At 40.1% G+C, this 24,263-nt stretch overlaps 1 protein-coding gene across 1 annotated transcript; it reads right to left on the reverse strand.

Moving 5' to 3' along the window:
• Positions 1 to 14,258: 14,258 nt before the first annotated feature.
• LOC106649624 lies at positions 14,259 to 23,840 on the reverse strand. The gene is made up of 4 exons (XM_014367100.2): positions 23,529 to 23,840; positions 16,577 to 16,918; positions 15,909 to 16,135; positions 14,259 to 15,485 (listed from the first exon to the last, which is right to left on the reverse strand). The coding sequence occupies exons 1-4, from the start codon at positions 23,638 to 23,640 to the stop codon at positions 15,168 to 15,170; spliced, it is 999 nt and encodes a 332-aa protein (XP_014222586.1). The 5' UTR covers positions 23,641 to 23,840; the 3' UTR covers positions 14,259 to 15,167.
• Between the last annotated feature and the right edge of the window lie 423 nt (positions 23,841 to 24,263).

The raw sequence follows: 24,263 nt of genomic DNA on the forward strand, positions 1-24,263 counted from the left end.
AATTCGTGAAATGGAAATTGATCAGAGGATTTGCGAGCGATGCGGGCAATGAGCGAGCTCTTGCGACGCTATATATATAATACGGGACGAGATTTATACGACACTTGGCCATTTCTGCACACTGAGGCGTTATCGGCACCGACGTTGGGCGCTTACATCCTTCCCAGGCACTTCGAATCTAGTTTATTTGGTTCGGCGTAAAGAAAAGATCGAGAATTTCGGGAGGGCAATTGTCACGAGCAGAATGGAATCGCTCGACATTTGTATAAACACTTTTGAAAGGACGCGCAATTTTTCATCGTTACACTCTCGACTTACTCTCTCGACTACATATATCTACTTTTTATTAGATATATGTTGCAAGGATAATAGGATGAATAAATATTTTCTCAATCAATTTTTTATAACAAACAGGAAAGTATAAATAAAATTTTCCCTTATCTTACACGCGTACAACATCTATTCGAGCGCGACAGAATTTTGGGGTAGTACCGGCGCGCATAATCGATTTCTGCTCCATCAAACGATCGTAATAAAAAAGACAAGGAAATCAAGCGTTAAGATGTGCACGAGTACGTGAAATCCAACTTTGTACTACTACTGTGTATCCCCGAAAAAAAAAGTCGTAGCATTTCGTAGGCAAGGGATCGCTGTGCGCCGCGCGATACCCGCTTACCCTTTTTCCTTTATCTTCAAACGCGCGATCGTAGCATTTCCAATAATTCTTTCGAGGATTTGTGCGAGCGCGTCTTTCAATTTGCCGTATAGAACGTTTGAGTCGCGCGCAAAAATTTACAAGCCCGAAAATTCTACTCGATTATCCAATCAGATGGATTTTTATCGATTGATCGAATTTATGGATAAATGGGGAGATCTACGATTTTGAATGCATAATTCCATTGTTATATTCATGGTTAATTATTCGTTGTTTTTTTTTAATCGTGCTGCATATAAAAACTGTAAAATAACTATTTATCAATTGTGATAAGTGAAATTTTAGTCAGATCAATAAAATTACCGTGGATATGAAAAATACGATCACTAACACAAATGATATCCATGACCCATACTTCCTCATGCCATCAAAAAAAGCCACGTGATCGATGCCTTCATAAGGGGTGCTATCAAGGGATAAATTTCCCTCGCACGTTTTTCAAGATCTGGTACTTCTGATTCAGATAACTCTTTTAGATCGCTGTCCTCAATGCTAATATTGCGACGTGTTCTTTACGAATCATGAAAAAAACCATAGAAAAAAAATAAATCGTCGAATTAATCTACATTTGGAAAAAACTAGAGAATCAATGCAGCACAGCAAATTTTATTTTTATTGAAACTTTATACACTTTTACATTAGAAATCGTTTGTTTTTACCGCATTAAAATGTAAATCTCATTCGATTGGAGCACGACTTTTTTTCCTCTAAAATAGTTGAATTTATTATAATATTAAACATCATATAACATAGTTTTTATTAAAACTCTCGCTCATCGCACTTTCAGAAGAGAAAATTATTTTATTTTTTTGCTCCCTCATCAACGAGCTTGTGTGAAGTTGTCCGATTTTTCTTTTAAACTTGTATTGTTACATCCATACTTTTTAAAGTAAACATATTATTGAAGCTTTATTTAAATACATACTATATTTAATAAATTAATATTTTCATTTTGAGGTCGGTGGAAATTCCTACATTTCCTAGATGTCTATTATTAATTTTTTTTTTGTATCGGCCGAAAAATTTCATATTAAAAGTATAGTTCAACATTACCATTGACTATAATGATATTTATTATGCACTTCATATTTTTTGCAAGACTGTTTTTCTCTGTATATTCATAATAAATGCTTTAAAGTTGAAAATGCAAATGGAGAAAATTACTCGAACTTTATTAATAATTCATGTGTCAACGGAAAACTCGCACTATCGCATATCAATGTTTCACTCTGCATTGCAGTTGAAATCAGTTTGTTTCTTGATTCATATTTTTAATAACTGTGAGGTTGCATTGTTACTTGCCCAGTAGTGCTACATTATCTTGTCGCTCTTAAAGTTGTGTTAGATCACATTTCGAGAGGCACAATTTAATGTTCATAAATAGACATCAACGAAACTACGTATGACAACGATAGTTGTATAATCTCAAATAAAGAGTAATTACATGAATACGTATGGTTGAAGTACATGGTTGATATTTTCATAAAGGGTGCCAACATAGAGTATATATTTTATTGGAACATTTTTCAAGATCTGATGTATCTGATTCTGATAGCTGTTTTAACTCGCTGCCCTTAATTCTTTATTGCAATGTAATCGACAAATATTGTGACATGATTTTTACGAATCCCAAATGAACTACCAAGAAACCGGGCCAATACAAGAGCCACGAGAAAAGTATATATTTAGTTCTAGGGATTTTACTGTTCTTCCATGCATAGCTAATTGATATAGCATAATTGCGTGCCCATTATTGTCACGATATCTTACATGAATTCTTCCTTCATATTCAACAAAACCTTTCGATAATTTTTCCACCCTATTGTGTGAATGTACAATAGAAGCATATTATGCGTTTAAATTGGTTACTGGTGCGATCGGGTTCACGGACATCGACCAGAGCCCCCGAGGCCCTGTCATCGCTCGCTCGGATCCATTTGAGCGGGTTTAATATTACCCAGTTCGTCGCGGCTTCTCGGGATATCGTTGGGGATGTAACGTCCCGAATGCGACGCACCGAACATATACGATAATACATCGAATCTAAAGTTTCTATAAATTGACCCGAATATTACTTAATGAGGTTCGGCAGGGAAGATATGCAGTGGATGAGCGATAATGAATTTTTACTTCAATTATGCGCTGATACAATTGGTAAATGTCCCAGGTTCTGGTCTCGATGGAGCTGTATTGATAAACGCTATTATATCTTTACGCGCAATCGTAATTCAATTTCGTACCCACTCGAATTAATATTAGGTAGTTAAACATATTTGCAATAATAAGTGATAACGCTAGATGGTCAAACAGAACTACAGTACGTAAATGACAAAAGTATTTTTCGATCGATTTTTTGAGCAAGAAGAAACAAAAATAAGAAGTAACATCCTTAGAATTAATTAATTATTAATGGGAAAATTTTATTCTTGCTATCGCCTTTTATCTGAAGCGTCTTATTATTAATTTTACCATAAATTTTACAATAAATCATTTTTCTACAAATATTCAATCATGAACTTTTATTTGCGGTCAAAATTTAGGAGAACTCTTCCGATGCATCAAAGCGTAATTCTCGCGTTCTCAAGTTACAAGTTTATTTTGACATCTGTATAATTGGGGCCGTGTTTTGAAATTCAAACAGTAACGTATGATGTAGTTTTATTTGAGAATCAATTTTGTAGCTAGGTTTTGTTATCCAAATAGTTGCTCAGAGCTACGATTTAACGAGCATAGATAGAAATCAACGAAACAACGTAAGACAAAGATAATTGTATAATCTGAAATAAAAAGTAATTCCATATAAAGGTTATTGACGAAGTACGTCTTTATAGTAGTATTCATAGTTACCTGTCGACTTGTTTGATAAATTAAAAGTTGACTTGGCCCAATTCTGACACAGGAAGGTTTACTAGACCTAATCATTATTAGCAGTAACATTTTTCTGGTTTTTATTGAACATCTACACCAATCAATCGAATAACTATTTGCACAAAAATAGCCAAAAAGTTTGATTTTATAATCAACGAAATAATCTCGACACTTTGAGATATTGGAATTTTATGAAACTGGGCACTCTTACCAGATGTCAAAAATTTCACTGCTAGCATCGTAGATCATCTGCGATGGATAAGTCGTTACTAACAAAAACTCCACGCACTTATTGATTGCATCAATAAGTCATCATATAATCAAAAAAGAATGTTTTTATTGCATTGATTAAAAGTCCATGGTTTTATATAGCCTATTACTAATAGTCTTTACCTCAAATATTCTGATTAAAATATTTTTCGAGATTTATTCGAGAACCAATTTTTTGAATTTTTCAATTAAGAAAACTTACTTTAAAACTATAATCATTCTGATTCTATTGGATTAGTTAAGTTACAAAAAATTATTTTATAAATGAACCGCCCTAATGCAAGCAGAATGAATTTATATAGGATCAATGAAAAAAAAAACATCAAAATTCAAATAAATTTAGTAATTCGATTTTATTTTTAAATTTATTCATTTGAATCATATGGAAAATCTGCAACATTTCAAAACACCAGACACGAAAAAAAAGTTACAAATACGGAATAAATTATTTTTCGACGCTTCTATACACTTTCATAATTTTTACCATAAAATTTATAGCTTTTTCGGAGCTTTTGTAGGCCCTGTAAAAAATCAATCGAGTTTAGTCGACCGGCTAGAGTCAGTGCAAAGGTGAAGTGTATCGTAAGCCACTAACAGCTGTCAGCCAGCCAGCACCCAGCAGCCAGCCAACCAACCAGCCGTTCAGCAACAGCAGCCAGCCAGCAACACCGCCAGCAGCCAGCACTCAGAAGCCAGAACCCAGTAGCAGCAGCAGCAGCATCTTCGATGAATTGTAAGATTATTAATAAATAAGTGTAATGCAATATAAAATGTGTTGTAATCATTTTCTCTTCATTACCCTGCTCTCTTGCACTCGTGCTCGCCTGACAAGCGAAGATGAATGCAAGAAATAATAGCGATTTAAACAATTAATAAATGTTTGGCAAACGAGCCATAACACTTCAATGTCCGAAATAAATATTTCAGTTTGACTGTTTTATCGAGTATTTCAATAACTGCATTTTAGATTTTTAAAATGCACTTCAACAATTTTAAAACTAGCAAGTTTAAAGTTGAACATTTATTGACGAAAACGATTTTACACCTACTAGTTAAATTTGAGAGGAAAAATATCCAAACTTCTGATTTGTCATCCCAAAGTATAATAATCATTCTAGACAAATTATGATTCATTGCATTATTTATATTTTGACTTTATTTCCACATTTCGAGAGCTACCAGCAAGAGTATTCCGAGTCCCTCAGGTCACTTAAGGTTATCGATATATCGCAACTTCCCCGAGGAAAGTCATCACCGAGTACGTATTTATACCTAGTGCACCGTTCGTGCCACCCGAAGAAATAATCTTACAAAAAAACGTCGACTTCCCCGAGGAAAGTCATCGTCGAGTACGTATTTATATCTAGAGCACCGATTCTTCCACCCTGAGAGATAATCTTGCAAAAAAACGTCAACTTTCTCGGGGAAAAACATCGCCGAGTCCGTATTTTTACCTAGTGCCTCGATCGTGCCACCTGGAGAGATAATCTTGTGAAAAAACGTCGACTGGCTCGGGTAAAGTCATCACAAGATGGCACTTGACAGCGAGTTCTAAAAAGATGTCCAACTCAGGAGGAGATGCCAGCAGTGTGCGATCACGCAGTAGACGGCTCGGAAAAGGGGATACGACAATTGATCATATCACTATGCGACGGATGGGGGATGTATGGAAAACAGCGACTAACAGAAGTAGCAGAAATGCTCAACTAACCCCGGCCTCACCGAAGCAATGCCTAACGGCGGATACCGGTGAGTGTCCGAATGGGGTGGAGTAGAAAAAAAAAACACACACACACACGCGCTATATACATCGACTAATTAACATTTAACCATTTTCAAGTGGAGCACGTTGAAATTGACGCGAGAGATCGTCGACAAGAACGCAGAGGGGTGGATCTGGTGGCGTGCGGACTCGGCGATGACTTTCCTGGGGGAATTCAACGTTTTTTCACATGATTATGTTTCCGGGTTTAAAGATCGAGGCACTAGGTATGAGTACGTACTCGGCGTTGAATTTCCTCAAGAAAGTCGCAATTTATTGATAACCTAAAGTGACCTGAGGGACTTAAAATACTCTTGCTGGTAGCTCTCGAAATTTGGAAATGAAGTCAAAATGTCAATAATGCAAAGTATCATAATTTGTCTAGAATTATACTTTTGCGTGACAAATAAAAAATTTGGATATTTTTCATCTCAAATTTGACTAGTAGTTGTAAATTCATTTTCGTCAATAAATGTTCATTTTTTAACTTCTAGTTTTAAAATTGTTTAAATATACTTGAAAAATCGAAAATGCAATTATGAAAATACTCGATAAAACAGTCTAACTAACATATTTATTTCGGACGTTGAAGCTAGATTACTAAGGTTAACATAAAATAATTCGAAATCGCGGTAATACTTTTTTTCAAAAGATTAGATAAGTGCAAGTATGACAGTTCCTACACTTTCTTATTAAGTCTTATCCTTATAATTTTAGTCTAACTCCAAATTTTTTTCTCAATTTGGAAAAATCTAATATCAATTTTCAATTAAACGGTTTCTAGCTATGATAGTAATGAAATCAAATATATTCTGGCAATTATAATTCAGACAAACTGAAACTTTTTTTCTCTATGGTTAAACACACTAAGCTCGAGTAGAAAAATTTAATAGTGATCATGTTAAATTAATAATTGTATGAAAAAGTCTTACTCATGACTCTACTTGCCCGGCCGTCTCGATCAAAAACGAGACATTCGCACTCGTCATTCATGTTTCAATGTATACAGAAAAAAGGTTTATATAAGTGTTGGAAATGGTAAATGGTCTTTCTTTAACATTTAAAATAAATTTTCCAACAATATATTTTTTAAAAGCATGCCAAACATGTATGAAAATGAAGACAACATTTTTAGTTATCATTCCGAATTTTTTTTTCATTTTTTTTTCATATAAACATTTATAAATTTATATATATAAAATTTGAATTTAATTTTTACTGTAAATTCGAATGCGTAGTTATACAATAATTGAACTATTCATTTATCGAAATTTCATCAAATGTACAAATAGCATCCGCTATATTATATTGTTAAGTTTGCATCAATTTTGGTTTTTTTATGCACAGTGGTTCAAAAATCGTTCTTCCCGTTTTGCGTAGCGCCCGGGAAATAGTCACTTTCAGGTTTCTGGTATGAAAAAATAACTAATATTTTTTTGTTAAAACTCCGCCATCCTTACACTTTATTGACTATAGTGACGGTCTCTAAACCAAAACGTTCCCTATTGAATTGACTCGTTGTAGGCGTCACGGGTTACGCGCATAGTCAATAGATCATAGACGAGTAACTATACATGCATATGACCAGTACACATTGCGACGCCACAGCGTGAACAGTTCTGAAAGATCGTGCGTCAACCGAAGTGCTTTTCGTGAATTAGTGAGACAAACGATGAGCGTTTACAAAAGCGAATTTGTGGGTTGTCATCTCCACCAACAAAAGTTTGACAGTTTGAGGAAGTTACGTGAAAAAGTCAATTGGGACATTGAAGAGGAGCGACAGGATTTTCTCTGTCAACTTAACCTCTTATTCAGCGATTGGAAGTGCCAATATCAGGCCGAAGAAATCGACTGGCTTCTCACGGAATCCATCACTTTTTTTGACGAAGAGGATTACAATCGTTCAGGAGAACTAATCATTAAATTCGTGGCTAATAGTGGCTACAAAGATCTGCCCAAAATTGAGCAAGACGGTAAGCCACGTGTGCGTCGAACTACAGCACTGCATCATGTGGCTAGGAGCGGATGTCTTAATAAAGACATCATGGTCCGTGAGCTTTTTAAAATTTACAATGATTTCGACGTTAATTACACCGACTCGTCTGGCCTGACTCATTTCCATGTGGCCTGCGCTATCGGCTGCGATGACGTCGTCAAGAAATTTCTCGAGCTCGGCCAGGATCCCAATCTCCTCGTGCATGAGACAGGCTACTCTGCGCTACACTTGGCATTGGCCTATGGCAGAAGGAAAGTGGCACGATTGCTGCTCAAGAGTGGCGCCAATCCGAACTTGGCCAATCCAGAGGGATCGACTGTTTTGCACCTGATATGCAAGATGGATCGTTCTAAGGCCTTAATGAAGTTACTCCTCAAGATTTGCCTCGGAAAACGTCAACCGTTGCCGCTCGACGCCCGGGACAAGGAGGGTAAAACAGCGCTACACTTGGCTCTAGAAAAGTTTCATACAGATATCGCCGAGTGGTTGCTGAGAAAAGGCGCCGATCCGAACTTGGCCGACAAAGAGGGATCGACAGCTCTGCATATCATTTGCAAGATGAGATTTAATCACTTGGCGAATCTGCTGTTCCAGATCAGCAACGAAAAACATCGACATGTGCTAGTCGATGCACAGGACAATGAGGGTAAAACGCCATTGCACTTGGCTTTGTGCTATGTCAACGAGGAAGTGGCGCGATTGCTGCTGAGAAGAGGTGCCAATCCAACATTAGCGAATAAGGATGGAAATATACCCCTGCACATGGGTATTTGGTATAATGACGTTGAATCGCTCAGGATGTTATTCGAGCTTAGCAACGCCAAATACCATTCGGGACAGTTAAACGCCAAGGACAAATCGGGTATGACACCGTTGCACTTGGCTCTGACACTCAATAAAAAAATAGTGTCCGAATTTCTACTGAGGCGAGGCGCAGATCCACATTTGACTGACGGTCTAGGAAATACGGCTCTGCACGTTATGTCCCAGAGTTTGCACAACGAAGATTTGGTGGAGATATTCTTCAAGGTAAGCGATGAGCTAAATCAGCAGTTGCAGATCGATGCCCGAAATTCTAACAGCAAGACACCGTTGTACTTGGCTCTTAAGTGGGGCAACAAGAAGATGATCGAGCAGCTTATGAGACGCGGCGCCGACCCGAATCTGGCCAAGGAAGATGATGAATCGACGCCGCTGCACTTCATCTGCTCGGTGCCCAACGGCAACGACGTGGCGGGGGTATTCTTAAAGATAATGATCGAAGATAGACGTGAAATTGTGCCGATCGACGCGAGGGACCAGTACGGTCGGACCCCACTGCAGTATGCCGTAGCGAAATTATTGCCGAATACCGTCGATGTTCTACTGGATCACGGCGCCGATTTGTCTGACTTCGTTTTCCCAAACGAGAGTCTCTTCGACTTCGGCGATGAATTTAGAGTTGACACAAACATAAGAATAACGTCTGGCATTTTGGCCGTCGTCGAGAGCCTCGAGACTAGAGGATACGAGCTTAGCCGATCGGACGCCCTGACGATCATGAATCTGTTTGCCAAGTACAAATTGTTCGTCAAGTCAGCGGATCTTGAAGTTCTTAATTGGCAGGACCACGAGGAGGTCACGAGCTTTGCGAAAGAGACGATGATAAGTCCGAGTCTATCGCTCTACGACCTGCTCCAGTTGCGACCTAAGGAGGTGAAAAAACGAATCACCTTCAAGGAATACTTCGAGTTCGCCCGTTGCTGGGATGAATTGTCGACGCTCCGCAAAGAAGGGTTTGAGGCGTGTGTCGTCGCGCATCTGTGCGAGAAATTATCCAGAAGATTTTTCCAAAGCTGGACGTTGTATCCCTTCTGGGATCTGATACATAAGCGGCTGCCGCTTGAGTGCTGTGACATGATCCTCGACAATCTAATGAACAAAGACTTGTATCACATTTTCGTGGCAACTGGCGAGCAAAGCTCGTGATGGGTATAAACATAATTAGTGTATATTTTTATGTCTGTTTTGTTGAATATTGTACTTTTATAAAAAAATTCAAATAAACTAAATAAAACCAATTGAATTTATTAATTCATGCTTCCTGCACTCTAAACCCAAAAGCGTAATTTTCGAACCTCAAAATAGTAAACTGCGTTATTTACTCTTTTTAAAAGAGTAGATAGAGTAGTCGAGTAGTAGAGTGCATTGTTAGATCCTTCCATATAGCCTTTTACCATTGTACTAGAAATGCTTTGGGCGCGTACCGCTCGCATAGGATTATGATTATGAAGCTGGTTCTACATTACATGGATCGAGTGCGACTTCGATTGGATTGATTTCGCAACACAGTTCGATATCAACACAGTGTGCATCGAAAGTACTAACTATAAAGAGAGAAATCTTAAAATTATCTCTTATAACCCTCGAGTTAATTTTCGATGTCACTCGATCTTTATAGACGCATCGGCTGGTGTTGCGGAACCAATCCAATCGAAGTCACACTCGATTCATGTTATGTATAGAGCTTAGACTATAAAATATAGACTCGTGAATATATTGAAATATATTTTCAAATTCTGGATTAAAAATTACTAAAATTTTATCTAATTATCCGAATTAATTAATGAATATTAACATCATTTTGATGCAGGTTTCTATGCTTATCAATCATGCTAGCCGTCGATGTTTGAGAAATCTATAGGTCATGTGTACAAATCTATTCATAAAAATAATATAATCTATTACGATCAACTGTAGTGAATTGATTGTATTAGTCACCACCAGTTACATATAATTCATTATACAAATCATTTTTTATTGATTTTTTGTTCGAATTATCAGTATAAATCCATTGGGGTCCTCAACTTTTAATAAGATCCTTTTGTATGTGATAGAGTCATCTTACCAATTATTGAATGCAACATCATTATTTAATTTTTAAGGGGGGAAAGGTATATTAAACCTACATTTATAAAAAATTTATTAAAAATACAAAAAAAAAATGTTTTTGGACTATACAGAGAAAACTCTGTTTTTTCACTCTTTTTCCAAAGTTTTTCATTCTGGAATATCAAAATTGAGGTCCCAGTCACCATAGAACCCTCCCGAATGAACGAAGCCCACACTCCCGAGTGGTACACCTATGCCGTAAAATCCAGCTATAACCGATGATTCAATCATGGTCATAGGGGTTTCATTTTGTTCAGTAGATGTGTGGTTACAAACGCAAGCACTTTGAGATACTTTAATTAATTATACACAATATTACAGCGATATATACATTTTTTTTCATTAGTATAATATGATAAAATGACAGATTATGCTAGAATATAGCCTGAAAAAAGTGCTCATTTGTCGCAATACCTTTGAAAGTACTTACAGCTATCTGCTTTTCGTAGTTTCGTTTTGACTCGCTCAACAAGCCATCCAGTGTTTTAATGGAATTTACACATACATTATTACTCTGAAAATTATTCCGAACACTTACGTTGTCGTCGTTGGCTATCTCGTATGAATATAATCCAAATTGGAAATTTAAAAAGGCATCTGTACGGTTAGCTATTTGCTGATAATAATCAGCTGATAACATTTCGTGCACACTCTGGAACGAGGCGTCGTCCACGATGTGGGCTGCATCTTCCAGCGGCGGCAAACTATTGGCTTCGTCGGCTTGGACCGCCGTCCCATCCGCGTCGTAGCTCTGCGAACGTCGACTCTCTGGCAAACGACGTGCAGAGGAGTCTCTCCTTTATCGTTGACCGCGTTAAAATCGGCGCCTCGTCTCAGCAGCCACTCGACTACCTTCTTGCGACACTTGGCCGAGGCCAAGTGCAACGGCGTGTTACCCCGTTCCGGGCATCGTCGATCTCCTCCTGTTTCTTCTCTATCATCTCTACCAACGTCTCCTCGACGCTTTCGTCGATATTCTCTACATTGGAGATGACATGCAAAGGAGTCTCTCCTTTATCGTTGGCCAAATAAGGATCGGCGCCTTGGCTCAGCAGCATCTCGACGACTTCGGCTCTCTGGTGTCGTAGCGCCACGTGCAGCGGCGAGTCGCCGGTCATTTTCTCCCGGCAATTATTGGGATCGACTTGGCCGAGCTCGAGAAATTTTTTCGCGACGTCGTCGAAGCCGTATTGACAGGCCACGTGCAGATGTGTGAGGCCGGTCTCCTCGTCGACGTAATTCACCCGGAAGTCGTTGTAAATTTCAAAAAGAACCTCGATGGTGCGCAACTTTAGCGTGACTCTGGACGCTCGGTGCAGCGGACTTGTGCGATTGATCAGCAGTGGCTTGCCGTGCTCGTCGAATCGGGCCCGATGTCTGTAGCCGGTGCAAGCTACGAAATCGATGAATGCTTCTCCTGCTGCATTGCTGTAGTAGAAGTCATTGTGATCGCTCTTCAAATCCGAAGAATCCAAGAGAAGACATTCTATCTCATCCTCTCGAAAGATGTCGCGCAGGTTTGGAAGTTCGTAGTACCAACAAACGACCACGGGATAGAGTCGTTCGAGAAATCGATGTCGCTCCTCCGCCATCTCCCAATCGACATTTTCTCGCAAGGCCTGTAATCTTTCTAAATTTTCGCAATCGTCGAGATAATGGGCCATTGTTTCACAACTCACAGTCACTTACAATTTCAAATATTTTAACTAAAAATCACTCGATGCACACTTTTGTTTTTCTTCTTTGTACTGTCTCTGCTGCGCTACGATTTTATACATTGAGTCTATGAATGAACACGTCCACACGCTCGTACACGTATGAAGTCAATGATCACGCGATCGAGGCTGCGTTACGGTTTTTGTAAAAAGTTTGCTTTTCTTTCAAGAACTTAAATGTGGCATTTAGCGTTAGTAAAATATTGATCTTGTTGGTAAAATATTGAAGTTTCACACAATTTTTGGCGACTCGAGTCGAGTAAAACTCGAAAAATCGGGTACTCGCCCCTAACCGCAACACAATAAATTCGCATTCACGCGTGTATTTGTTTACTCGTCCGATTTTGATGTTACTGTTGCGATTTTATTAGTTAATAGGACTGTGCGTGTGTGGGTAGTAGCGAGAAACGCATTGCTGTCATTATTACGCTATTGTGCAGTAAACATCGCCGACGGTAATGGTGTTTATTGTGTATCGTACCCTGGAACAGTCACCACAAGAGTCAGTTTTAGATTTAGTTAATTAACCACGTGTCACTTTTGTTTACGTCACTTTGAGCTTTGTTAATTAACCCATTAACACGCAAAAGTGCAATTTTGTGCATGAATTTTCCGTTGTAAAAAAATGATACATAAAGTTAAAATATTTTCTTGAAAATCCATACCCAGGGGTTTTTGGGTATGCTCTTTCAGTATCCGGTGTTATTTTTGCGACAAATAAACATTATCATCGTTTATTTTGCCATTAAAAACAAAAAACGTGATTTTTTGACTCAAAATTTTTTTTCAAAGTCGATTTTCTACCTTGCCCTGCTTTCAGAGGGTTCCCATAACATCAGAAATCGTGCACTTTTTCTCTGAACCTTGAAAAAATGCGCTGCCGCGATTTTTATCTAGCCCCTATATTTCAAAAATGGCGAATTTATACCGAGCAGCGGTATAAAAATTCACTCATTTTTTACTCAGAACCTATTTTACATGCGCTAAATATGAACTCAAAAGTACAATTTGGAGTGTAAAAACTTATTTGAAATCGTTTAGAGAATACGTCTAAATTTTTTCAGAATTTTTCAGACCACTTTGAAAATTTTGCAAAATACGACCATTTCCCGGCCTGTCGAAAAAATCCAAAATGTTCCAAAAAAAAATCTGAAAAATTCTGAAAAAATTATTAAAAAATTCTAAAAAAAATTCACATGTGTTTTTCGAACAAATTTGAACACTTTTCATTATATGACTTTCTTTCATAAAGTCAATAATTTACAAATAAAAAATAAGGCAATTTTCATATCGCTGCTCGGTATAAATTCGCCATTTTAGAAATATAGCGGCTAGATAAAAATTGCGGCAGCGCATTTTTCGAAGGTTCAGAGAAAAAGTGCACGATTTCTGGTGTTATGGGAGCCTTCGAAGGTAAGGCAAGGTAGAAAATCGACTTTGGAAAAAAATTTTGAATCAAAAAATTACGTTTTTTGTTTTTAATGGCAAAATAAACGATGATAATGTTTATTTATCGCAAAAATAACACCGGATACTGAAAGAGCATACTCAAAAACCCCTGGGTATGGATTTTTAAGAAAATATTTTAACTTTATCTATAATTTTTTTACAAAGAAAAATTCATGCACAAAATTGCACTTTTGCGCGTTAATGGGTTAATTTTAACATAACTATATATTTCCTTATTAATAAAAACTCCTAGGAGATGTTTGAAATTACAGCGACTTCGTTCTCCATGGTCGATTAATTAGTCACCGAAGCAAAACTTGATTAATCATCGTTGCGACTGGATCAGAAAAGCATCGCTTTCAATCAGCCCGGATATGTAACCGAGATGCTTTGATCGAGTCGCCTACATCCACGTGTGCGAATTAACCGCAATGTGTCTCGATGCGATCGATATAGTTCCAAGCCTTTTGCTTATCATGCAGTTCGAATGATGAAATTGTAAATAAATAAATAGTGATAAAATCGGGGGGGTAGATTCGACAAATAATCAAATTTAACGATGAATGGATCAATTTAATGGTTTTTTGTTACATATTAAAGTATCTTCAAGTGTCACGATACATACAGATTCTATTGCATTATACACACTATTTACACAAAAATTTTTTTAATTTTTTTATCTTCTCTTCTCTTATTCTCACATCGTATACATCCCCAACTCAGAATTCAAATCGAATTGCATCGCAAGTTTAAATATCTATTTAACTTTACAAATAAAATTAAAACTTTTCCAATCATTCATGGATGAATTTAAAATTTAAAATGCATGAAAGTCAGTAGTCTCTGACGAGTCATGGAACTGATAATTATTAATTTGCTATTATTCGTATCTGCTATCTATTCGTAATATAATTATATTCTTTCATAATCCTTTTCGGTATATCTTTGTTCTTATTTTACAAATAACACAATTTCATCGTATCATCATATAGGATTCTTACAGGTTCTAAAAATGTATCAAGTGCTGAAAAAAAAAAAATGGTTCGTGCTTTGCTTAATTCAAACATATCTATAAAAATTTAGCTTACCATTAAAAAAAATTTCGATCTTTTATCGGTGGGTCAAATTATTCTCTCTCTCTCTCGCTCGGAATTTTCTAGCCGGTGTCGTTTTAAAGCAATATTACAATTACAAAAAATATATCTCATTCTTGTTCAACTCATTCATAGTATTTCGTAAAAATATTTTGGCAACAAATTTTCTCTGATTACATCAGACATTATACGATATAATAATCCAGCAATGCCGTAGCTCGTCATTGCACTCCTCTACGTTTAAGTAAAAAATAACGTAATAATTTCGAAAGTATATTTTATATTTATACATCTTGAGAATAAACTGTGCAGTCGTATATCTTCGTTTCTAACATAGAAATCGGACAAGTCGATCGAATCAGTCGTATCATGCAATTTTACCGACGGCCCAGAACGCGACGACAAGCAATCCCAGATAACGATGAAGTCCCGACGCTGCCGCCGAATTCGGCGAGGGCGGTGCCTGGGCCAGCGGCTGGTTGGCGGCACCCAAGGCGATCACGGCCTCGACTCGATAGTCGCGGCTGATCTGCGTCAGATTGGCTATTCGAGCGACGCAGGCCACCTTCAGACTGCCGTTCTGGAAGTGCTGCCTCTCCAGCTTCAGGGACAGCTCGGATCTCGTGCTCGACGTAGCCTCGTTCGACGGACGCATCCTCTCGCTGCGCACTCGTGATTGATCGATCTGCAATTGGTCGTATAGTACGCGTTATGTATTTTTGATTAAAAGCTCGAGAAGAAATTAATTTCGAGATCGATGACTTTTCATCGAGTACAAATTCAAATGTATAGACAAAAAAAACTGCGTGAACAATAGTTATGCAAGTGTATGTATGTATATACACATAATATAGGTTTGGCGAGGGTAAGGAAAATTGCGACCGTGCGATATATATACAACGTTCGAATTAATCCGGGCTGGAAGAAGCGCGAATAGGAGCAGAACAAGAGAAGTGAGAGAGAGAGAGAGCGAGTATAATATAGATCAAGAAGCGAAGAGAAGGAGGAGGAGTCTGAGAGAACAAGCGTGCACGAAAGCTATATAACGTTTAATATAAGTTTTGCCCGGCACATATATATATAGATCGTTTTCTTATGTATTATATACCTTGCGTCCGTTGAGGTAGAAGGAGAGCTCGGCCGGGGGCAGACTCGGTGCCGAGGTGCAGGCCAGCTCGAGGAACTCGCCGACCTGATAATTGTGCCGGAGACCCTCGAGGACGGGATTGACCTTGGGCAGGATGGCGGCGCTGACGTTGGCCACCCCGTAGTCGGTGAGGAAGGGCCGCTCCGTCGACACCTCGCACACGTACGTACCCTCGTACGACTTCATGTCTGCAAGGATGCCATTAATTGCAATTTATACATAATCTGGCAATGTTTAATTGTATGAATTGCTTTGAAATAGTGCTTGGACTTATACAATTATTTTGACTCTGCCACTTGCGGATTTACGCATATGAGGTAGTCGCCATCTAGTGGCAGAGACCGGTTTCAATTATCAATCACATTGTTCGGAAAGGCAATAAGTACACAGACGAAACAATTTATAAAATTTAGATTGATATATACAATTATTTTGACTCTGTCACTTGCGGATTTACATAAATAAAGGTACTCGCCCTCTAGCGGTAAAGACTTAAAGTAATATCGTATTTGACGCGATTGAAAACAGATCGAAATATTTCGAAACAAGTAAACTGTTATATTCAGCTAATTCAGAATGCGCTCGATACTTTCTACATATAATTGTAAGGAGAAAAAAACTCGACTCACTTCGCTGCACGTCCTGATGGCCGATGAGCAGCAGCTGCTCGGCGTTGCTGTGCTCGAGGCTGACGTTGACGTCGGCCACCCCCGGATAGGCCGTCGCCTTGGGCACGAGGCTCGGCGAGTAGCGGAACAGCACGTCCTCGTTGCGGAACCAGTTCACCGCGTACAGCTCGTTGCCGCCCAGGTCGTACTCGCAGCGCAGCAGCAGCTCCGGCGAGCGCGGGTCCACCACGGCCGGGGCGCGAAGGCCCCGGACCATGTTGTTGCGCTCGGGTGTCGCGTTGTTCCCAGGGGGGCCGCTGCTGCTGCTGTTTCTCTTTACCAGCCGCGGCGAGTGCCTAAAGCCTAAAAAAACATTTTGATGTGTTTATTAGACTGGAAGCAAAAAAAAAAATTTTTTTTATTTCGCCCGGACCAAACGGAAAAGTGATCTATGTACCAAAAAAATAGTCTGTGCAAAATTTTAGCTCATACAAATTGAGATAACCCGTGCCGCCAGTCGCTTGAAGGTTTTTAAATTCGATTTAAATTAATTTTTACCGCTTCTTTACAGCGATATTCAAATGGCTCTGTAGCCGTCAATTTTCAAGCAAATAAAACTTCTAACCCGTAAAATTAAAGGTCTTGAAAAGACCTTTAATTTGCTTTTTTCAAAATTTTGATCGCTTCAAAATTAACTGCTGTAGAGCCGTTTGATTATTGCTAAAAAATAGAAAAAAATCGAAATTTTTCTAGTTTTCTAATAGCTGAAGTTCACTCGGAGAAACACCAATTTTTCCTAAACTCCGGGGTGTTCTTTCGTGTGTAATGAGCTAAAAAAATACAGCAGTTAATTTTGAAGCAATCACAATTTTGAAAAAAGCAAATTAAAGGTATTTTCAAGACCTTTAATTTTATGGGTTCGAAGTTTTATTTGCTTGAAAATTGACGGCTACAGAGCCATTTGAATATCGCTGTAAAGAAGCGGTAAAAATTAATTTAAATCGAATTTAAAAACCTTCAAGCGACTGGCGGCACGGGTTATCTCAATTTATATGAGCTAAAATTTTGCACAGACTATTTTTTTGGTACATAGATCACTTTTCCGTTTGGTCCGGGCGAAATAAAAAAAATTTTTTCTTTTGCTTCCAGTCTAGTGTTTATACAATTATTTATACTATACAATGACTTATACAATTATTTTGACTTTTCCACTTGCAGGTTTATAGCTTATTACAGTCGGCATCTACCGTCGAAAGCTCAAAGTATAGTATCATCGTATTAACTGAACATTTTCAAGTCATTCGATACGAGCTTAATATTACTTCAAACATCCTAAATTCAATAGATTCGATCGATCGACGGCCAAATTAAAAAGGGCCACTCGCTCAAAAATGATTACAGAGTCAGCGAGCGAGGGAGCGAGCGAAGAGCTAGGTGCTAATTGAAAGTATATTTCCATTATAAGCTCTCGTGCGAGCTCCGCTGCTGCTGCATGCGCGATGAACTTAAGCTCACTCACGCACATCCCTCTGCTCTGCCTCTGCTCTACATATATAATACGAGCTCGCTACCGCTGCTCTGCGCGTGTAATAATTATTGCTTTTGCCTATTCTCTCTCACCCATTTCGTTCCACACGCGTATATATATAGTCGGTCGGTCTCTGCAGGCCGTGTGCGAGCGCGCGACTAAATTACGACCAATTCGTGCGTGTATATATTCGCGCAGTGCTCGAATAAACTCTCTCTACTCTGTCTCTCTCTCGGTCTCAGTTTAGTGCGGCCGCGAGCTTTTATGCTCGCACGAGCGCACGCACCCACGCACATGTGTACTACGTACATCGCAGCGTGGCGAAAAGTCAATTCGACCCTCCCCCGAAATAATACGACGTCCCTCTGCGCCGCTGCTATTTACTATATAGCTCGCTCTCGCAATCGAATCACAAAAACTACATGTATATGGTGCGGAGTGGAGAAATACTTCGTCGTCGGCCAGCTGCTGCTGCTGCTATTTTATGTTAATTTGTTCGTTCTCTCTCTCTTCGTGCATGTCCTATGGCGTATGTATAATATTTGTACGTGCGTATACGCTGTACACATGTTTCTCTTCGATATATACGCCGCGTGACACCACTACATTCCGTGTATACCGCTGCGGGTATATACGCGTATAACATTCCGCCGCGCGCATGAAAAATTGCGGCTAACGAGTTACAATTAGAGACAATTGACCCACGCCGCGCTGCACGACGCGTATATATATACGCGTGATATAAAATAAACAGAGAGAGAAAGAGCACGCGTTGTATGGATGACGACGACGTCGACGCGAGGCGTTGACGCGCTGCACACGACTCGGGGGGCTTCGCCGCGGCGCCAGCCTATATACTCCGGACATCTATTTGGTTTGATAATAACGCGCTGTGTATATGTGGCGTCGTGTGAGTATATCGTTCGTTTATTGTATGTATACAGGCGTGTACGCTGCCGGCGCAGAACTGGAAAAGTGCGGCAATAATCAGCTACATAAAGCTAGCTTTTGGTTTATACAATTATTTTGACTTTGTCACATGCGGATTTATGTAGATTGAGGTAGTCGCCATCTAGCGGTGGGGGCTGGCTTCAATTATCAACTACTGATCGCCAAGATATTAAAATCAAGATTCGACTTATACAATTATACTGACTTTGCCACTTGTAGGTTTATATAGATTATAAGGTAGTCGCCATCTAGCGGTTGATGTATGTTGTTCTACTCAAACCGTTTGAAAACAAGTTTACATTTTTGGAAGCAGTTAGATTGTCATTTTATCGAGTAGTTAAATCTCATTCGGTTCTGTTTATCGGTCTGCGATCAGTTGGCTTTATTTTTAAATGATTAAACTTTCATACAATAACTACAAATTCGCAGCACGGATACACTCAAACTTCTTTTCGTGCATACCCACAATTGCGCGCAATTATCGTTCGAGTATACGACAATGACGTACAACGGGGGGGGGGGNTAGAGCCATATAATTATGTACACCGCGTGACACAAAATCTTTGTAAAGCAGCTCGAAAAAGGATGACGAAAAAAAAAAAATTACGACGGGCATTGTTTTACGTGCCATTGGCTTTCATGCGTATAGTGGTTATTTGCACAGTGCAGTATAGGTGCTCGCACGGGCGAGGTCTCCCCTTTCCGCGTAAATAGACACGGGCTCCGTGTGTGTGTGTGTGTATGTGTGCCATAACAATTTAGCCAAAGACAAAGGCGCTGCAGCAGCAGCACAGCTCGGCTTTCAATGGCGAAAATCGGCGCGTCAATGAACTTCCTGGAGAACTGATAACGATGGTCTTAACTTTGCCGTTATAGACGTATAACACGCGCGCGCCCGAGAGAGAGTAGTCTAATAGTTAGTCCTGACTCGACCTCCGACTACTTATGCTCTCGTAGTTGTATAAACTCAGCAGTTTATTCCTACAGCTCCTTCTTGCGCCTTTTCCGTTTGCCTCGTTTATTTACGAGCCCGCTAATTATACGGCATGATACGATCTCTCTTTAGTTTTAATAGATCTGTAATCGAAAGCTCCGATAGTTACACTTTAAGATTCGAGTTATTATGATTATAATAACTCGAATCATAGAAAAGCTTTTCGGCGCGTTTATACATAAACTGGGACGTTTTTCATTTTTGACTTAAAATTTTCCGGACTCGAGAGCTTGCAGCAGTAGAAGCGAGCTACGAGCTATATATACGAGCTTACTATCTACTCTCTGGCTTGATTTAGTTAAGATGCCTCAAAGTTAGTACAAGATGTAGTTGAACTAAGGTTGGAAGTATACGTATAGGTAAGCTTTCCACCAGGTGATGTATACCCCAGCCACTGCTCACACAGCTGGCCTCGCCCGCGCCGACAGAGATGCTCGAGGGCGAACGAGCAAAGTACTAAAATCTCTCTCTCTCTCTCTCTCTCTCTCTTACTCACTCGCTCTCTCTCTCTCTTTGATATCAGACGGAATTTCTACGACGCTCTGCTCTGCTCAGCGCGGCGGTGGATTTTTCTCTTCTTTTTTTTTACTCTCTCTCTCGCTCTTCAGATCCCGTTGGGGCTTTTGCATCGGGGCCTAGTATATTGACTCCCGCTCGCTCGCGCTTGTGTGTAAGACACAGGTCTCTCTCTGCTGATTCTGCGGAGTCGAGGGCGGGGGCGCACACGCGCCGAGGCGAAGACTAACAGACTCGAGAATAACTCATTCATATCCAATTGAAGGAGCTCGCGAGAGCAAGAGAGAGAGAGAAGAATACATCAGCAGCAGCAGGTCGTGTCGTCGTAGCACGTAGCTTATATATTCAGCCTCGACCCCCTTTTCCGGACTAAAGCAACGAGAGTCGACTGACTCTCTCTCTCTTTTGTAAAACGAAGACAAATCGCAGTTTGCGCGGCGACGATCGACTTGCGAGCCACGCGTTACTACGCCCGCGCGCGTGGCCTGTTATTAGCCACTTGAATGGCGAAATTATTTATAATGAGGAAGAGCTGCTGATGCTGTTGCTCGTTTTGCGACACACACAGAACATTCATAATAACGTTTCCGCTTTATAAAACACACACACACACACACCTATACACACTTATTAATAATATCCTCTCTCCGCCTTGCGGGCGTTAATAATACGTGTATATAGCTTTTGTCCATCGCGCGCAGAGCTTTTATGCGATAAAGCGCAGTTCTCTCATTTAGCCGAGTCGAAAACGGATTTCAGCAAGCAGCTCGACATAACGACAACGATGAGGCGATAAATATTCATCATCTCTTTCTTTCTCTCCTACTCCTTTTTTTGCATTGAAAAAGAGTTTAAGGCTTTTCGAAACTGTCTCTCTACTTCACTTCTCGTTCATTCCTTTCCTTTCCTCTTTTTTTTCCTTTTTTTTTTTTTTGAAAAACTTTTAATTCCTCACAATGGGGGGATGCTCTTCAGTGACATTAAAAATTGAAACGCTTCATGAGCTCGCGCGCAAGAGGCAGTTTATATTCCCGCGACGTGCAAATAAATTGCGCGGCGTATGCAAAAATTGCAGGCAAATGAACATGCACTCGCATTTATGTTACGTTATGTACTGTGTAGCCCACATTCGGCGCAAAACGCGCGGAGATCAGACAAACGCAAATACACCGACAACTTGTGGGATGTACGGGGCTAAAATTCAGAAAAAATTGTTCATCTGTTATTTCGTTGTTGATGTTTTTTTTTCACCCCCGCAGCCACCCCCTGACTCGCAGCGGCGGCAGCAGCAACCCCGCAGCATGTTTCGTTGCTGTTGTTGTTTTTTTTAAAACCCCGTTGCGTTACGCAAAGTTTTTTCTCATTTGTACGAGCGTTGCCGGGTTGCGGCTATGGTCTGGAAAAGTATCTACGTAAACCACTTTTTTACCTATGGTATTTGCGTACATATGCACGCACCACACGCCAGCGGAGGCGAGCTTTGTTTAAAGCCGAACGCGAAAGCGCATGAAAAACAATAATTTTTTTTTTATATTTTTTTTTATTATTATTTTGCTCTCTTTTCCCTCTCTCTCTCTCTCTCTCTCTTTCTGTGCGCCCACCTTCGCGCAGATAACTCGGTTTTCATTTCAGCCCCCCTACTACCTTTTACTAGCCCCGAAAAAAAAATGCTCATTGTGTACGAATTTTTGTGTAAACATACGGTGTACATACGCGAGCGGTAATGGTAAAATAGGTTGAAAAATATACCCCGGGCCGCGGCGTTATTTTCCGCGGTAATTTTTATATCGCGAAACGAGCGTACGCGGGGGATTAAAAAAAAAAACGTGTGCGTACGCGTACTCGACTCTCGACCGCGCGCAAAATAAACATCGATTTTCGGGAGCTCGGGATATCGTTTCGATTCGTATTCCATCGATTTCTAAAATATATTTACTAAAAACGCGTGGTACGTGCCTTTTCTATTGAAAAGATTTCATCGTTTTAGTCGTAAAGTATAAAAGAGGGAAATAACACGAATAAATTTAATTCGTCCGCAAAACGACGACGATCGCGTTACTTCAATCGCATAAGTATACACAGACAAGCGCGACAATTCCGCAAATTTATACCTAGCGCCGCTCGAATCGCGTAAAATTGCAAAATTTTCCCAACTTAACGAGACGATATCTTCTGCTTTTAGAACCGACAATGAATGTAAAGCTTGACTCGACTCGCTGCTCTTACTCTCTCTCACTCGGCGAACAAAAAAAAAAAAAAAAACTGAAAATTTGTTGGACCAACTTTTCCACCTAAAAATATGTTTTTTTTTTAGCAGAAGGACGTAGACACATACACACAGACAATTCCACCAGCAGCGGCTCTTGTGCCCAGTGAAGCCCAACGCGCGTATAACTTTGTTGAAGGAGGACAGGGCACAAGGGGGGGCGGGGGGGTGGAGATGGTTTGGAAAAAACTTTTTGTCGACCTCGTCGTCGGCGCGTGGCACATATATAGTACACCCTCCTCTTGCACACTCGAGACTCGCGTCGGGCGCGCGACACATGTTTATGATAATGATGCGTAAAAAAGTTTTTCTCGCACCCCGAGAGAAGAGAGAGAGAGAGAGCATATAGAACTTCTTGAAACAGACATCGCGTTCGTTCACGCGAACGTATTACGGGCTAACACAAGACCATTGTGTGTGTGCTGGGAGCTGGAGCTGATTTTTCCCCGCATGAAATTCAATGCCGCGCCGTCGCCCGCGCGCGCAAAGCCAAATAGGATAAAGGCTCGGTCTCTCTCTCTCTCTCTCTGCGTAAGCACAAGGTATTATATATTTTCGCGGGAGTATAACGATCCCTCTCACTTTTTTTTTCATACGCTCGCTCGCTGAAACGATCGCATTATTCTCTTTGAAGTTTTTTATTTGTTTTCCTTTTTTTCGTTACGCCGACGATTGTAAAGTAAAACAAGAGAGTTTTATCGCTCGCGTGTGTGTTTACCTGTGGTTAGACGAGCGTCGAGAAGGAGCAGCAGAGTCAGTAGTACGAGTCGAATCAGCATCGGGCGGCCGACGAGCCCGATGGCGCTTGTTTGTCTCGAGGCGATGGACATCGTGTCACATGATTATTTCAATTAATAAACTTTGATTATAATCAATTTTTTTCTTTATCGATCACAATCGCACACAGATAACACACAACTAACGTGCACTCAGTAGTTTACACCAACGATCTCCGATCGGTCATCGACCTTCGCTAAACTGGACACTCATCGCGTCGATTCGCGCCGATCTCTGTCGCCGCGGCTCCACATTGTTTTTTACACGTATATATATATATATATAGCACACACATACGCTGACAGGAGGCTGGTAGACGGGGCAGCGCGCGCGCAACGAGCGCGAAAGCTTGACTGACTGAGCCTGCGACGGAGTCGCGGCCGGTTTATCCGTACAGCGAAGCGCGCGCGCGCAAGTTCACGCAAGACTGCCGTCGCCGCCCGGCGTGCGTATTACTGCGCTCGAATCGACGCGCGCATGCTCCTGTATACACGACCACGTGCATCGTCGTATAGGCATACACATTTTGCAGATTTTTGCCGTTGATACAAAGGTTCGTCGTTAATTCCGAATCGCGTGGGCTTGACGGTCGATAAAATTGCCGCTTGTGATCAATAAAATTAATTACCTCAATCGCGCTTTTTCAAATCGAGAGAGAGAGAGAGAGAGAGAGAGA

This window comes from Trichogramma pretiosum, unplaced genomic scaffold, assembly GCF_000599845.2.
Source record: "Trichogramma pretiosum strain Unisexual culture from Peru unplaced genomic scaffold, Tpre_2.0 scaffold149, whole genome shotgun sequence".
NCBI lineage: Eukaryota > Metazoa > Arthropoda > Insecta > Hymenoptera > Trichogrammatidae > Trichogramma > Trichogramma pretiosum.